This window comes from Hevea brasiliensis, chromosome 1, assembly GCF_030052815.1.
Source record: "Hevea brasiliensis isolate MT/VB/25A 57/8 chromosome 1, ASM3005281v1, whole genome shotgun sequence".
In the NCBI taxonomy this organism is placed as follows: Eukaryota; Viridiplantae; Streptophyta; class Magnoliopsida; order Malpighiales; family Euphorbiaceae; genus Hevea; species Hevea brasiliensis.
The window spans coordinates 5,375,253-5,391,288 of record NC_079493.1 but is presented as its reverse complement, the minus strand read 5'-3'; the positions used below and the strand labels follow the sequence as shown (position 1 = coordinate 5,391,288).

At 33.4% G+C, this 16,036-nt stretch overlaps 1 protein-coding gene across 1 annotated transcript; it reads right to left on the bottom strand.

Annotated features, from left to right (window-relative positions):
• Positions 1-158: 158 nt before the first annotated feature.
• On the bottom strand, positions 159-3,256 carry LOC131183464 (uncharacterized). Its single transcript, XM_058154238.1, has 3 exons — positions 3,055-3,256; positions 868-976; positions 159-495 (listed from the first exon to the last, which is right to left on the bottom strand). Exons 1-3 carry the CDS (start codon positions 3,254-3,256, stop codon positions 159-161), a joined length of 648 nt encoding a protein of 215 aa, XP_058010221.1.
• Positions 3,257-16,036: the final 12,780 nt, after the last annotated feature.

Sequence of the window (16,036 nt, the reverse complement as noted above, 5' to 3'; positions counted from 1 at the left end):
TTTCTAGCTTGTGTTTTGGTGCTGCTAGGGCCATATTACATAGGTAAAGAATGAGAGGTTTCAGGTACTGTTTGAGAACTGGTAGGAGTAAGGTTCGGTTGATCAAAAGATGGGTCATGTGGCTACTCATCCTTCTTGTTGCCATCATCTCCTTTCTCTTATTCTTGACTAGAATCATTTTTGCTTCCACTTTTCCCATTCTCATTGCTGTTGTTGCTTTTAATATAAGAAAAGGAAGTTTTATTTGATTTTTCCTCATCAAATTTATTTTCTTCTTCTGATTTTTCTTCTGCAGTATCTCTCTTCTCATCAGTCTTCTCTATTTCTTCAACCTCAACTTGCTTGCTGTCTTCCTTTCCCTTCTCATCAATCTCTATATTATGTCCTTCTTCTTCTTCTTCTATTTTAGAAATTTTTACTCCACTTAAACTAGCCTCCTTTGCATTGCTAGTCCCAGCAGTACCATGTGGATAGCTTCTAAAGTCTCCAAACTTTCTAAAAGATTCACCAAATAAACTTTGGGCAATCTTTTTCATGAACTATTCCTGCCTATCCATTTTGTTATTCAACATATCCATTTTGGCATTTTGCTCAACCATAATCCCTTGCTGTAATTCCTGAGATTTTTCCAAGATAGTCATACTTAGTCCACTTATTTTCTTGATTTACTTCATCATATCTAGATTTGCTTTGGTCATTTTCACAAAATCTGACATCTTCAACTTCTTTTTCTTTTCCTTCTTAGAACTCTCCACTTCATTTATTTTAGAATCTCTTTCTTTCATCTTGCTTACTGGAATATCAGATTTTGTTTCACAGTCTGATTCTATTTCGAATTCAACTTTAATTTCAGCTTCTTCATCTTACTTTTTCTCTTTTTTCTTACTTCTTTTTCTACCATCATCAACTTTGAATACCTCCTTAATAGGGATAAGATTGCTAAACTTCTTCTCTTTGCTTAAATCAACTCTCGTAGCTTGAAATACAAAAGTTAAAGGCCAAGCATATGGTAATCTTTGATGCTTAATAGACTTGGTAATTACTTTGAAAATCAAATATGGCAAATTAAATCTGATTTTGTTAACCAAGTGCCACATAATGCACAAATCAAGACTATTTGCCTATGAATGACTACCACTTCTAGGAATGAGCAAATATCTAATGAAGGATTGCAGAATTCTATAATTTTGAGGGACAAGACTAATATTAGTCATTTCATTCTCTGGTGTACCCTCTGGAAAGATAGATAATTGAAACACCTTTTCATTATAACCTTCAAACTTCTTAACATCTTTAAAAGTTCCAATCCTATTTTCATCATGGCATATTCAAAATAGAGGCTAAGAATTCAACATCAATAACCATACTCTTCTTTTTAATTTTCACACTACAACTTTCTCCTTTAACAACTTCTTTCATACTTTCATAAAATTCTTGAATCAAGTAAGGAGAATAAAATTCATTCAACTTAGAAAATTCCATCCAAACTTGAAAAGTAAATAAATTCTCAAAATCATATGGTAAATTAGAGAAAGAATCTCATTTAATGTACCTCAGTTCAAAGATGTTCTATTGCACAAAGGGTTTTGGAGTAGGGGCCTTCTCAACTTTCTTCTTTTTCTTGGAAGGTTCAGACCTAGCAATACCCTTTCCTTTTCTCTTTCTCATCAATTCTGCAACTGTCTCTGTTTCCTCTTTACTATCATCAACTTCAATGTCATCTTCACTCTCCTTTTATGGTCTACCAGCAGCCTTTATAGCATCACTCATGAATTTTTGAGGTTTAATAGCCACTTGCTTTACTCTTGCCATCGATTTTTGAAGGATTTTAGAGAATGGTAATGTTTTAAGGCAGAACAGGTTTATTAGCATTTAGGAATTTTGAAGGAAACTTTGGGGATTTCTGGTTTAGAGAGAAATTTGGGTTTCTAAGGCAATGGAGTATCGATTTGTAGTAAAAATAAGGGTCTTTAAGAGATTGATTGAAAAGATGTGCAGTAGTTACCAAAAACATGAATAAAATTGAAATTTTAAAAATAAAAATTGTTTTTCATGGAGAACTGGGAAACCTTGTTTTTTGAAAAAGTTATTTTTACCCTTTAAAGATATAAAAGACACTTGATTATACTTAGGGGTATATTTGTCAAAGGAAAATATAAACAGAGCGAAAATACTTATTAGAAAGAAGCTGACTTTAAAATAGGCGTTTTTCCTAGAAAATGTACACAAGCAAAATTAGTTAACTAATTTTAAAACCCAGTTGGCTAAATTTTATACAAGGATAAAACTAGACAACTACAATGAGAAAATAGTTAATTGAAAACATATATACGCATAACATAACACTAACCATATATTCAACCATATTAAGCAATAAATTCACATCAAATGCAGCAAATATCATCCAATAGCTTCACTCATGCCAAGTTCCCTTCTAATTCTACAAAAAATTTCTTCATTTAGTGGTTTTGTAAAAATGTCTGCAAGTTGTTGTTCAGTGGGAACAAATTCCAACCCAATATCACCATTGTGAACATGATCTCTAATAAAGTGATGTGTAATCTCTATGTGCTTTGATCTAGAGTGCTGAACTAGATTTATGATTAGGTTGATGGCACTAGTGTTATCACACCTTATACGAACATGATCAACCTTTATATCAAAATCCTCTAATTATTGCTTCATCCATAGGATTTGGGTAACACAACTTCTTGTAGCAATGTATTCTGCTTCAGCAGTAAATAGGGCTACAGAAGTTTATTTCTTGTTATGCCAAGACACTAAGGCAAGGCCTAGGAATTGGCAAGTACCCAAAGTATTCTTTCTATCCAATCTACTTCCAGTAAAGTCAAAATCACTATAACCAATTCGATCAAATGTGTCACACTTTGGATACCATAAACCAATTGAGTGTATTTCTATTAGATATTTAAAAATCCTTTTAACAGCAATTAGAAGAGATTCCTTGGGACATGATTGAAACCGAGCACATAAACACACACTAAAATGAGTTAGTCCTAGATGTAGTTAAATACAAAAGTGAGCCAATCATACCTCTATATAACTTTCGATCAACATCTTTACCTTTTTCATCCTTTTCCAACTTGATGGTGGAGCTAATAGGAGTTCCAATACTCTTCAAATCATCCATCTTGAATTTCTTTAGTATATCTTTGATGTACTTAGATTGATTAATGAAGATACCATCATTATGTTGCTTAATTTGTAGTCCAAGGAAAAAGGTGAGTTCACCCATCATGCTCATCTCAAATTCATTTTACATTATCTTAGAAATGTTTTTGCACAAAGAAGCATTAGTAACACCAAAAATGATATCATCAACATAAATTTGAACAATAAGCATATCATGTTTGTGTATTTTTGTGAAAAGTGTGTTGTCTACTTTTCCTCTTTGAAAATTATTTTCTAAAAGAAACTTACTAAGCCTCTCATACCAAGCTCTAGGAGCTTATTCAACCCATATAAGGCCTTAGTGAGTTTATAAACATGACTAGGAAATTCAGAGCTTTCAAAACCCAATGGTTGTTCAACAAAAACTTCTTCATCAATATAACCATTCAAGAATACACTTTTAACATCCATTTGATATAACATAAAATTCTTATAACATGCAAATGTACATAACATTCTAATAGCTTCAATTCTAGCAATTGGAGCAAAAGTCTTATCAAAATCAATACCTTACTCTTGATTGTACCCTTGAGCTACTAGTCTAGCCTTATTTCTAATAACATGTCCTTTATCATCCATTTTATTCCTAAAAACCCATTTAGTACTAATGATAGAATGATTTCTAGGCCTAGGAATAAGCTTCCATACTTTATTTCTCTCAAATTGATTTAGTTCTTCTTGCATAGCAAGAATCCAATTTTCATCACTTTGAGCTTTATCATAAGACTTTGGTTCTAATTGAGAAACAAATGCAACATTACCAAAGTGTTTTCGAAATTGAGCTTTTGTCATCAATTTTTGTGAAGTGCTATCAATGATGTCATCCTTTGGATGATCTCTATGATATCTCCATTCTTAAGGTAGGTCATCATGATGTGGTTCATAAATTTGGAGCTCTTCAATATTGGGCCATCCTTCTTGATTATCTTCTTGATCTTTCTCATTTGTATTTCCATTGACACTTTCATCCGCATTTGCACTTTGAGGCTTATCAATAGATTGACTTTATTGCTTTTGAGTCTCATTACTTTTTAGTTTCAAAAGTTCCACTTAGTTCATCATCATCACAAACAACCTTTCTTTCCAAGGAGTTATTAGTTTCATCAATTACAACATGAATAGTTTCTTCAACTAACAAAGTTCTCCTATTAAAGACTTTATATGCTTTGCGATGTATGGAATATCTAAGAAAAATATCCTCATTTGATTTTACATTAAACTTTTAAAGGTTATCCTTCTTGTTATTCAAAATGTAACACTTATAACCAAATGCACGAAAATAAGAAATGTTAGGCTTTCTCCCTTTCCAAAGTTCATAAGAGATTTTATTTAAAATTGGTCTAATCATTGCTCTATTCAAAATATAGCAAGCAGTGTTTGTGGCTCTCGCCCAAAAATATTTTGGAAGATTGTTTCACTAAGCATTGTTCTTGCCATTTCTTATAATGTTTTATTTGTCCTCTCTATAACTCTATTTTGTTGTGGAGTCCTAGGAGTTGAAAAATTATGAAAAATGTCATTACTTGAACAAAATTCATTAAAAGATTGATTTTAAAACTCTCCCATAATCACTTCTAATGGAGGAAATGAGTAAACCTTTTTCACTTTATACTTTCTTGCAAAAAGTTGCAAATACATCAAAATTCTCATCCTTGTGTGCTAGAAAATATGTCTATGTATACCTAGTGTAATCATCCACTATGACTAATGCATATGCTCTACCACCAAGACTTATAGGTGTAATAGGACTAAACAAATCAAGATAATATAACTCAAGAGGTCTAAGTGTAGAAACAACATTCTTTGGTTTGAAAAAAGCTTTAGTTTGTTTTCCAAGAGAACAAGTCTTGCAAACATAATCTTTTTCAAAATTAATTTTTGGCAAACCTTTAACAAGATCATATTTTAAAAGTTTTGAAATTACATGCATGCTAGCATGATCAAGTCTTCTATGCCACAACCAATTATCTTCTTCAAGAGACATAACACCTTTCATTTCCATTTTTAATATCATTCAAATCAAGCAAATATACATTTTCACTTCTAGGTGCAATGAAAAACGTATGATCATCATCTAAACTTCTAATCTCACAATGTGAAGAATCAAAAATAACTTTGTAACCTTTATCACATAATTGACTTACACTAAGAAGATTGAATTTCAAACCTTCAACTAGTGCAACATCCTTTATGCTTGGATTCTTCCCAATGGATCCACTTCCAATGATGTAAGCTTTGCCTTTGTCATCAAATCTCACATGTCCACCATTTTTCATTGTAAGGTTTGAGAATTTTTCTTTGTCTCCAATCATGTGCCTTGAGCAAACAATATCAACATACCACTTTTCACATTCTTGCTTACTTCAAAGGCATACCTGAAATTAATTGACTATTTCTTAGGTTCCTAAGCAAATTTGGGTCCTTGGGGGTTAGAGACATTAGAAATTGTTCCTTTAAGTACCCAAATCTTTTTCACCTTTAAGGAACCTTTTCTTATGGGACAATGACTAACCATACGACCATTTTGATTACAATGAAAACAAATAACTTTTGGTAATGAATGAATCCATAATAACCAAAACTAGATTTTTTATTTAATAATCTTTGAGAACCAAGTAAAGCATTAAGAGTTTGTGTGCCATTAGTGAATTTTGCTAAATCATTTGTCAAAGATTCCACCTTAGCTTTCAAAATTTTATTTTCCTCAATGAGTTTTTCATAAGTAGTTTTTGAATCTTCTAACTCCTTTTTTAACTCGTCAAACAAAAGCATTTGATTTTTTATAAAACTTGTTTTCTTGCATAGCAATACTCATAGAAATATTTTCTGATCTTAAAGAAGCAATTTCTTTGTTTAAAGAAGAATATCTTTTCTTATAAACTTTGTATTCTTCATACAATTTGGCAAATGTATCTTCATATTCTTCAAGACTAAGAGATTCAGAATTATTTACCTCATTGTTGCCTTCTTTTTGGTGAGAACTTTTTGGTTTGTTGTCTTCTATAGCCATGAGACAAATGTTTGCAACCTCCTTGCCACTTGAGTTGTCACTTGAGGAGTCTTCACTATCCTTCCAACTAGCAACTAATGCTTTCTTGCTCTTATCCTTTGAATTCTTCTTTTTCAGTTTAGGATAATTTGGCTTGATGTGGTTAGGTTTGTTGCATTCGAAGCGTTTGATCTCACTTTGATCCTTGTTTGTTTCACCTTTGGGAGAATACTTCTTTAGAAACTTCTTATATTTCGAACCTCCCTTTTTGAATGCTCTCTTGAATCTTCTTGCAATCATAGCAATATCATCTTCATCACTTGAACTGTTGGAGCTATCACTTGAGTTAGCCTTATAAGCTATAGTTTTCCTTATCTCATCCTCTTTGTTTGATTTCAAGGCAATTCCTTTCTTTTTCCTTTCATCATCCGCATTGCTCTTGTGCTTGTCATAAAGCATTTCATGAGTAATAAGAGAACCAATCAGCTCATCATAAGTGAATTTAGAGAAGTCTTTAGTGTCAAAGATCACTGTCACTTTTGTTTCCCATGATTTATGTAGTGACCTCAAGACTTTCTTGACTAATTCTTATTCAGTGAATTCCTTTCCAAGTTCTTTGAGAACATTCACCAGATCAGAGAATCTTGTGCTCATTTCTGAAATGGTTTCTCCAGGTTTCATCTCAAACAGCTCATACTCTTGAGCAAGTCTATTGGCTTTTGATTCCTTCACTTGATTTGTACCTTTATAAGTGACTTCAAGTTTATCCCACACTTCTTTTGTAGATGTGCAACCTGAAATACGATTATACTCAGTTAAATTAAGTGCATAATGAAGAATATTTAAAGCTTTAGCATTTGAAGAAATTTTCTTCTAATCAAGTTCATGATATTCTTGTTCAAGTTTTTCTCTATAACCATCAGCATGCAAAACTAATGGAATTTTAAGACCCTTAACAATTCTTTGCCATGCTTTAATATCAATAGATTCTATAAAGTTTCTCATCCTAACTTTCCAAAAAGAATAATTTGAACCATTAAAAAAAGATAGTCTAATGATAGAGTGTCCTTTAACTAAAGGTGCAAGGATACTAGCTGTGTTAGATGTGCTAGCCATTATAGGATCTCTCTAAGGTGTTTAAACCTCAAGCAAGAGAGACAAGCACTAATACCAATTTATTGTCCCAAAGAAAGGGACCAAGAGGGGGGGTGAATTAGACACTTTAGGCAATTTTTCAGTCCTTGCTCATGACTTAGTGAAAAATTGTAGCTAAGCACTTCTAAGTGTGTGAATAACTCTATTTTCAAAGTATAATGTAAGCAGCTTAATAAGTTTTCCATAACTGATAGCTGAAATACAAAATGATAGATTAACATCAAGTATTTTTATTCACATATAATTCAAAACTCAATATTCACATCTAATTGTTCAAGCTCAATATTGACTCAATAATGCAGATTCTCAATATATTCAATATATAACAGAGTAATATAGTGCTAGAAATTAAAGAGTTAAGGGAAGAAGAAAATCAAACACAATGTTTATAGTGGTTCGGCTTTCTTAGTCTACATCCACTCTTCCCAAAGTCCTGCCTTGAGAGTCACTCCACTATTTTATCTTTTTCAACAGGCAAGATTCAAAGCCTTTACAATCTCAGCAAGCTTCCCAGGTGCTTGAAACCTTTACAACGTCTTTGCGTCCCACAAAAAACCACAAGTTTCACTAGGTGCTTGAAAACCTTGAAGGAACGGAAGCGTGAAAAACACAAGTTTATACCATTGAATTCAAAAATTTTCACCTAGGGTCACATGCACCATGCAAGATTTATTTTTATCTATTTGATTTCAATGATAAACAACATATTAAAACTCTTTTAATATGTTTTTAGATCTGTATTTGCCATTTAAGATTTTAAAATTAATCAGATTAATTTTAGAACCCTAGATTAAATCAAGAACGATTACACTAACCTCTTGATGCACTGCAGCGTGTCTGCGCCTTTGAGATTCGTCTTCAGGACACCAGATGTTGTCCCTCTAGCTTGTCCACACCAAGAACACCTATGGCAGCCCTTGAACAGCTTCTAAAGCCTTTTCTATTAATTAGAAATTCAAGTTCTGCCTTTTAAGAGATTAGAGATGTAAACAGGACACTAGAAACAATTTCTAGCGTTCTTAATTCAAGAGATTGATGGCTAATCTCTTTGAATTGATGAGAGATGAAGAAGAATAGAGGGAGGGCTGCAAAATGGCGTGACCAAGGAGTGTGGCTGCTGGTTGTATTTTATTTTCTCATAACAACACTTAAATAGCTAGGTTAACACATTAAACCCTTGCCACATGTCACCCTTTGATTAGCTCTAGGTTTAAGTGACCCAATCACATTGTGCCAAGTGTCAAACCTATATTTAATCTTGATTTTAATCATCTTACATGATTAAAAAAAAACATTTGGCAAGCTTATGTGTTATCCCATGTGTCACCATCTCATGGTGCCACGTGTCACACTGTGAAATGACCAAAATGCCCCTGTGTCTTTATTTTGAGTTCTTAACCCAAAATAATTATTTTCTTCTTCTAATTAATTTATATCAAATATAAATTAATTAATTAATCTCTATTAATTAATTTCTCATTAATTAAATTCATATTTAAACACTTTAAATATAAATTTAACTTATATTATACATCCAATAATCTAGATTTGGTTTCAAGTCATGCTAGGGACTTTGCAAACTAATTGCAAACCAAACATATTTAATTAATCAATTAAACTCTTTAATTAATTAACTAAATCATATTTAATTAGGTGATAACTTGTGTATGTGTGTGACTTACTAGGCTCATCACTAATTGGCAATGAGACATGATATCAACTCTTAATATCATCAGAACTCTTTCTTACCATAAATGATTTCTCTAAATCATTTTATGAACCTCATAGACCATGGTTAACACCTAGCATAGCATGCCATGGCCACCCAATTAGTAATAAGGTTTACCTTAAATGAACCTATAATCATATATTACCATGCACTAGAATCTCTCTTACAAAATCCCAACTCAAGTGGAGTCATGGTTTATGTCAAACTCCATTTGCTATGAATATTATGTTCTCTTTTAATTCCAGTTCTTGATTAAAAAGATTTTCTCATCAGAAACTCTTTTCTGAATAAATCTATCTGTCCTAGCCAGGAACTTGAAACATCAAGAATAATTAAATGAACATAGGATTTTATCTCTATTTACTTAGAGGAACAGATTCCATCTTGATCAACACCTACCTCCATATATAACTAGTAAGAGCCAACACATGCCCATATACCCATACACAGTACAAGTATGAAAGCAGTATCAAACTCAAACTACCTATATACAAGATAACTGTGCTATCTCAGGTCTAAAGATTATATGCACTGATATGATTTATGACAAAACATTGACAAGAGTAAACTCCATGTGCTTGTCATAAGTGTCACTGGTTCGGCCTACTTATCATTTATAAGTGCCTATCATGTTTGTTATATGGCATGAGACTCACCATTCCATCTTATTTATATCTCATATAAATAACTTGGGAACAAACATGAATACAATCTTTGTGGATAAGTCATGTCCTTATTATGAAGTATCCTCGATTGTGAACCTATTTATGATATTTTGTACTAGAAATATTGTCACTCATATTCTTAACAACTTAAGAATAATATTTCTAACAAAATATCAATGGACCTTTTCTATTACACATAAATATCTTATGTAAACGGAAAAGTGGAAATGCCTTTTATTAATAAAATATGTACAAGATACATACTAAATGATATGTTCTAGGGCATACTACTAACAATCTCCCACTAGCACTAGAGCCATTCATTACAATACCTTAGACCCATCTTCTCAAGATGTCAGTCTAACTGAGCTTGTTACAAAGGCCTAGTGAATGGATCAGCTGGTTTTTCAGCTAATGTTATTTTTTCTGCATGGCTATATCGCCTTGCCCAACTATATCTCTGATAATGTGGTAGTGCCTTTCTATGTGTTTGGATTTCTGGTGAGACCTTGGTTCCTTAGCCTGTATGACTGCTCCATTATTGTCACAGTGTAGTGAAACTACTGACTCAATGGAAGGAACTACTGTAAGTTCTGTCACGAACTTCTTTATCCAAACAGCTTCCTTTGCAGCATCTGATGCAGCAATATACTCAGCCTCTGTAGTGGAATCTGCAGTCGTGCTCTGTTTGGAACTCTTCCAACTGACTGCACTCCATTACAAATGAACACATATCCAGAGGTAGACTTTCTACCATTGATATCTGATTGGAAATCAGAATCATTATAACCATCCAATTGCAAGTCTCCACCTCCATAAATCAAGAATAAATCCTTAGTTCTTCTCAAGTACTTAAGAATATTCTTGTGACTATCGATGTTCCAAACTGGATTGGATTGATACCTGCTAGTGAAACTAACAGCATATGCGATATTCGGCCTAGTACACAACATTGCATACATTAAACTTCCAATAGCCGAAGCATATGGAATCCTGGCCATCTTATCTCTTTCTTCAGGTGTCTTTGGAGACATCTCTTTAGAAAGATGGATACCATGTCTCACTGGTAACAATCCTCTCTTGGAATCAAGCATGTTAAACCTCTTTAACACCTTTTCCAAGTATAGACTTTGGGATAAACCAATTATTCTTTTCGCTCTATCTCTATAGATGCGAATCCCAAGAATATAGGTTGCCTCCCCTAAGTCTTTCATGGAGAATGTATTTGACAACCATACCTTTATAGTCGTCAACATACCTGTGTCATTACCCATCAATAGTATGTCATCCACATATAAGACAAGGAAAGTGATAGCACTGTCACTAACCTTCTTATATACACATGTCTCATCCTCATTTTTGATAAAACCAAAGAATTTAATGGCTTCATCAAAACGAATGTTCCAACTCCTCGAAGCTTGTTTCAACCCATAAATGGATCGCTTTAGCTTGCATACCTTGGAACCATCTTGGGATTCAAATCCCTTAGGTTGTTCCATGAAAATGTTTTCTTCAATGTATCCATTGAGAAAAGCTGTTTTGACATCCATCTGCCAAATCTCATTATCATAGTATGCACTATTGCTAATAAAATCCTAATTGATTTAAGCATGGCAACAAAGTAGAAAGTCTCCTCATAGTCGATTCCTTGCCTTTGGCGAAACCCTTTCGCTACTAGCCTTGCCTTATAGGTCTCTACCTTTCCATCAGAACCAATTTTCTTCTTGAAAACCCATTTGTTCCCTATAGGTATAATACCTTCAGGTGGGTCAACAAGATCCCAAACTTGATTCTTATACATGGAATCAATCTCGGATTTCATAGCATCAATCCATTTTGAAGAGTCTATATCTGATATAGCTTCTTCATAGGTAAGTGGATCATCTCCATGATCTACTTCTTCATGAGTAGACAACTCTTGTTCTTCTTCATGAAGAAAACCATATCTCACTGGTGGGTGAGATACCCTGGTTGTTCTACGAGGAATAGCTGTAGATGTTTCATCAATGGGTATTGGTTGACTAGATGGATCTATATCCATCTGATCTGTTGGTTGGTCAAAATTCTCCAATTCTAACTCTATTTGTCTTCCTTTGCCTCCTTCTTGAACAAACTGTTGTTCAAGAAATGTAGCATCTCTACTTATCATAACCTTTTGTGAAGTAGGCAAATAAAAATAATATCCAAAACTATCTTTTGGATATCCAACAAATCGATCTTTTTCTGATCTGGTCTCCAATTTATCAGTGTTCAGCTTTTTGATATAAGCTGGACAACCCCAAATCTTAACATGCTTAAGACTTGGCTTTCTTCCATGCCATATCTCATAAGGTGTGGAAGAAACTGATTTTGATGGAATCCTATTCAGAATATACAAAGCTGATTCTAGTGCAAATCCCCAAAAGAAGATTGGCATATCAGTATAGCTCATCATACTACGTACCATATCCAATAGGGTATGATTTCTCCTTTCAGATACACCATTAAGTCGTATGGCGTTCTGGAGGAGTCACCGAGAAACAATGCCATGCTCTCTCAAGTATTCATCAAATTCGAGACTCAAATATTCACCGCATGATCCGATCGAAGAGCTTTAATATTCTTTCTGTTTGATTTTCTACTTCAGATTTAAATTCTTTGAACTTTTCAAAAGATTCATGTTTGTATTTCATCAAATACAAATACCCAAACCTTGATTTATCATCAGTAAAGGTAATAAAATAATGAAAACCCCCTCTAGCCATTTCCTTAAATGGACCACATACATCACTATGTATTAGCTCCAAAATATTTTTAGCTCTTAGCCCTTGTCCAACAAAGGGTGATCTAGTCATTTTGCCCTGAAGGCAAGATTCACAAGTTGGAGTAGGCTCAGCGCCCAATGAGGATAGAATCCCCATTTTCTCCAGTTTTGCAATCCTATCTTCTGCAACATGAAATAACCTTAAGTGCCAAATATATTTTGAACTTGAGTTGGTTTTCACCATGGCATTGCATTAATTTAGATTGCTATACTCTGGGCAGTGGAAACACTTTCTTACTGGCAATGGAAACAATTTCCTGTTGGCAATGGAAACACTTTCTTACTGGCAATGGAAATACTTTCCTTTGCCTTTGTCAGCTTTGGTCTTTGTTTTTTGTTTAGCTATTTTCTTAGAAGGACCAGGAATCTGAGATTTCTTTTTCTTATTGACCTTCTTCTTGTTGGACTTTCCAGTAGAAGAAGATACAATCAAAGCTACCTCTTTTCCTTTATTGCCTGGCATATTCTTTTGAGCAATAACCAGCATGTTGAGTAAAACCAGCTAAGGTGCATTCCTATTTAGTCAAATGGAAATTTGTCACAAAATTTCCAAAAGACTCAGGAAGGGACTGAAGGATCAAATCCGTCTGTAGTTGGAAATCCATGTTGAAGTCAAGATGTTCCAACTGCTCAATCAGCCGAATCATCTTGTGGACATGATCCTCAACATTCTGTCCCTCAGACATCCTCATACGGAATAACTGTCTATATATCTCATACCTAGCATTCCTGCTGTGCTCACCATACAACTCTTGTAGGTGAAGGAGGATCTCACTCACACTCTGCATGTTCTCATGTTGCTTCTGTAACTCATTACTCATGGAAGCAAGCATGTAACACTTAGCTCTCATATCATGCTCCTTCCACTTGTCCAAAGTATCATGTTCCTCTTGTGTGGCCTCTGGAGGTAAGGGACCAGGAACATTTGAATCTAGAACATATCCTATATGTTCAACGTTCAAGACAAGCTTCAAGTTTCTTAGCCAATCAGACAGATTTGGTCCTGTCAACCTATTGTGATCAAGTATGCTTGCAAGGATATTGGATGGTGGTGGTTGTTTTGTGCTCATTTTTATCAGAAAATTAACTGCAGAAAATAACCAGATTAATTAGTAAATGTATCATGTAATTAACCAAAATGATTATGGTCTTTTAATCAAATTGGTCCTCCCACTAACTTAGCGAATCCTACACTTCCAAAGTAGGAAACGGAAATCCTAGTTGGATGGATTTCTAGTGGGTGATTGAATTCTTATAATTCTATTGATCATCCTCAGGTACATCCATTATTGGAATTACAATAAACTATAAGTGAGCAACTCCTTGCCCATCACATCTCATGTGAGGTTCAATCCTTTACCTAGCCCCTAATGCTCAAAATCTCAGGTACATCCATTATTGACTTATCTTGCATTAGTCAAGTTGATCCCATTGAGCCAGTAATTATACAAATAATTTTAATGTCCTCAGGTACATCCAATATTGGCCACCAAACCATTTACATATTTACAACATCTCATGCTTAACAATTATTCTTAAGAAAATCTCTTAAATTAATTGCATCTCATGCAACTATTTAAAATTTCTTAAAATAATTGCCCCAATGGAGGGCCTATGTTATAATTACTTTAATTATAGCATTTCCAACTTAATCATTTTTTTGGAAGATTTTATGGTCGTTCTAATTACTATTAAGGTCTCACTTTGCACATTATCCATTTAGCATGCATATATCATATAATTGCATACATTCCCATACATCTCATGCATTCATGGATAAGCAGTAAATATGGTATGATCATGGACTTTCTAAGGGATTCAATTCTGAGCCACCAAGAATTGAATCAGGGCATTCCTAGGTGCATTTCATTCATTCATTTTACAAGAATTGCTGAAGGAGTACATAATCAACACTTGATCTTGAATTCCTCCCACTGGTCCCACCAATGCTCTTGACCTCCTTGAACTTCTTGCAATCCAATATTACATAGTAATCCTTGGCATACTAAGGTGAATTTACAAGAACTTAAATAAATGAAATTACAACCCAAAAATTATTACAAACTTAATAATACATGCCCAAAATAAATTAATTAATTTACAATCCCAAAGAAACATAAAAGAAATAAATCCAATCACATTGGTTTTTTATAGTCCATAATCATCCATCATGCATATCACTATTTAACAATTAAATAAAACATACATACTTAAATTAAATTGAATATCTCATATTCAACTTAAAAATCCAGATTTGAATATGATTCAAATAAATTTAAAAATTCAGATTTGAATCTCATTCAAACAAATTTAAAAATTCAGATTTGAATCACATTCAAACAACTTTAAAAATTCAGATTTGAATCACATTCAAACATTTTTTAAAAAAATCAGATCTGAATATTATTCAATCAACTTTAAAAAATCAGATTTAAATATGATTCAAACAACTTTAAAAATTCAGATTTGAATCACATTCAAACAACTTTTAAAATTCAGATTTGAATCACATTCAAACAATTTTTAAAATTCTGATTTGAATCATAATTTAATTGTGTGATAAAAACTACTAATTAAACACTTTAATTAGTCAAAGAATAGGCCTTAGATCATACAACAATTGCAGAATTAAAAGCCAAACCTTAAACCACCCATGGAAGCCAAACCATGCGCACTATTGATGGTGTTTTTTCAAGTATGCCGCCACCTTGCTTTGCAACCAGCAATGAACTTTTGATCTCATGATCAAACACACAATTAAATCATATAATCAACAATCTAAATGGCAAATATAGTGGCTCTGATACCAATTGAAGGAACGGAAGCGTGAAAAACACAAATTTATACCATTGAATTCAAAATTTTTCACCTAGGGTCACATGCACCATGTAAGATTTATTTTTATCTATTTGATTTCAATGATAAACAACATATTAAAACTCTTTTAATATGTTTTTAGATCTGTATTTGCCATTTAAGATTTTAAAATTAATCAGATTAATTTTAGAACCCTAGATTAAATCAAGAACGATTACACTAACCTCTTGATGCACTGCAGCGTGTCTGCGCCTTTGAGATTCGTCTTCAGGACACCAGATGTTGTCCCTCTAGCTTGTCCACACCAAGAACACCTATGGCAGCCCTTGAACAGCTTCTAAAGCCTTTTCTATTAATTAGAAATTCAAGTTCTGCCTTTTAAGAGATTAGAGATGTAAACAGGACACTAGAAACAATTTCTAGCGTTCTTAATTCAAGAGATTGATGGCTAATCTCTTTGAATTGATGAGAGATGAAGAAGAATAGAGGGAGGGCTGCAAAATGGCGTGACCAAGGAGTGTGGATGCTGGTTGTATTTTATTTTCTCATAACAACACTTAAATAGCTAGGTTAACACATTAAACCCTTACCACATGTCACCCTTTGATTAGCTCTAGGTTTAAGTGACCCAATCACATTGTGCCAAGTGTCAAACCTATATTTAATCTTGATTTTAATCATCTTAC

Coding starts and splice junctions, on each gene's coding strand:
- LOC131183464 (XM_058154238.1), bottom strand. CDS start 3,256: ATGGGTGAACTCACCTTTTTCCTTGGACTACAAATTAAGCAACATAAT. Junction 977..3,054: donor TGATCGAAAGTTATATAGAG/GTATGATTGGCT, acceptor TTGTATTTCAAG/CTACGAGAGTTGATTTAAGC. Junction 496..867: donor AGTAAGAAAAAAGAGAAAAA/GTAAGATGAAGA, acceptor TGAATCTTTTAG/AAAGTTTGGAGACTTTAGAA.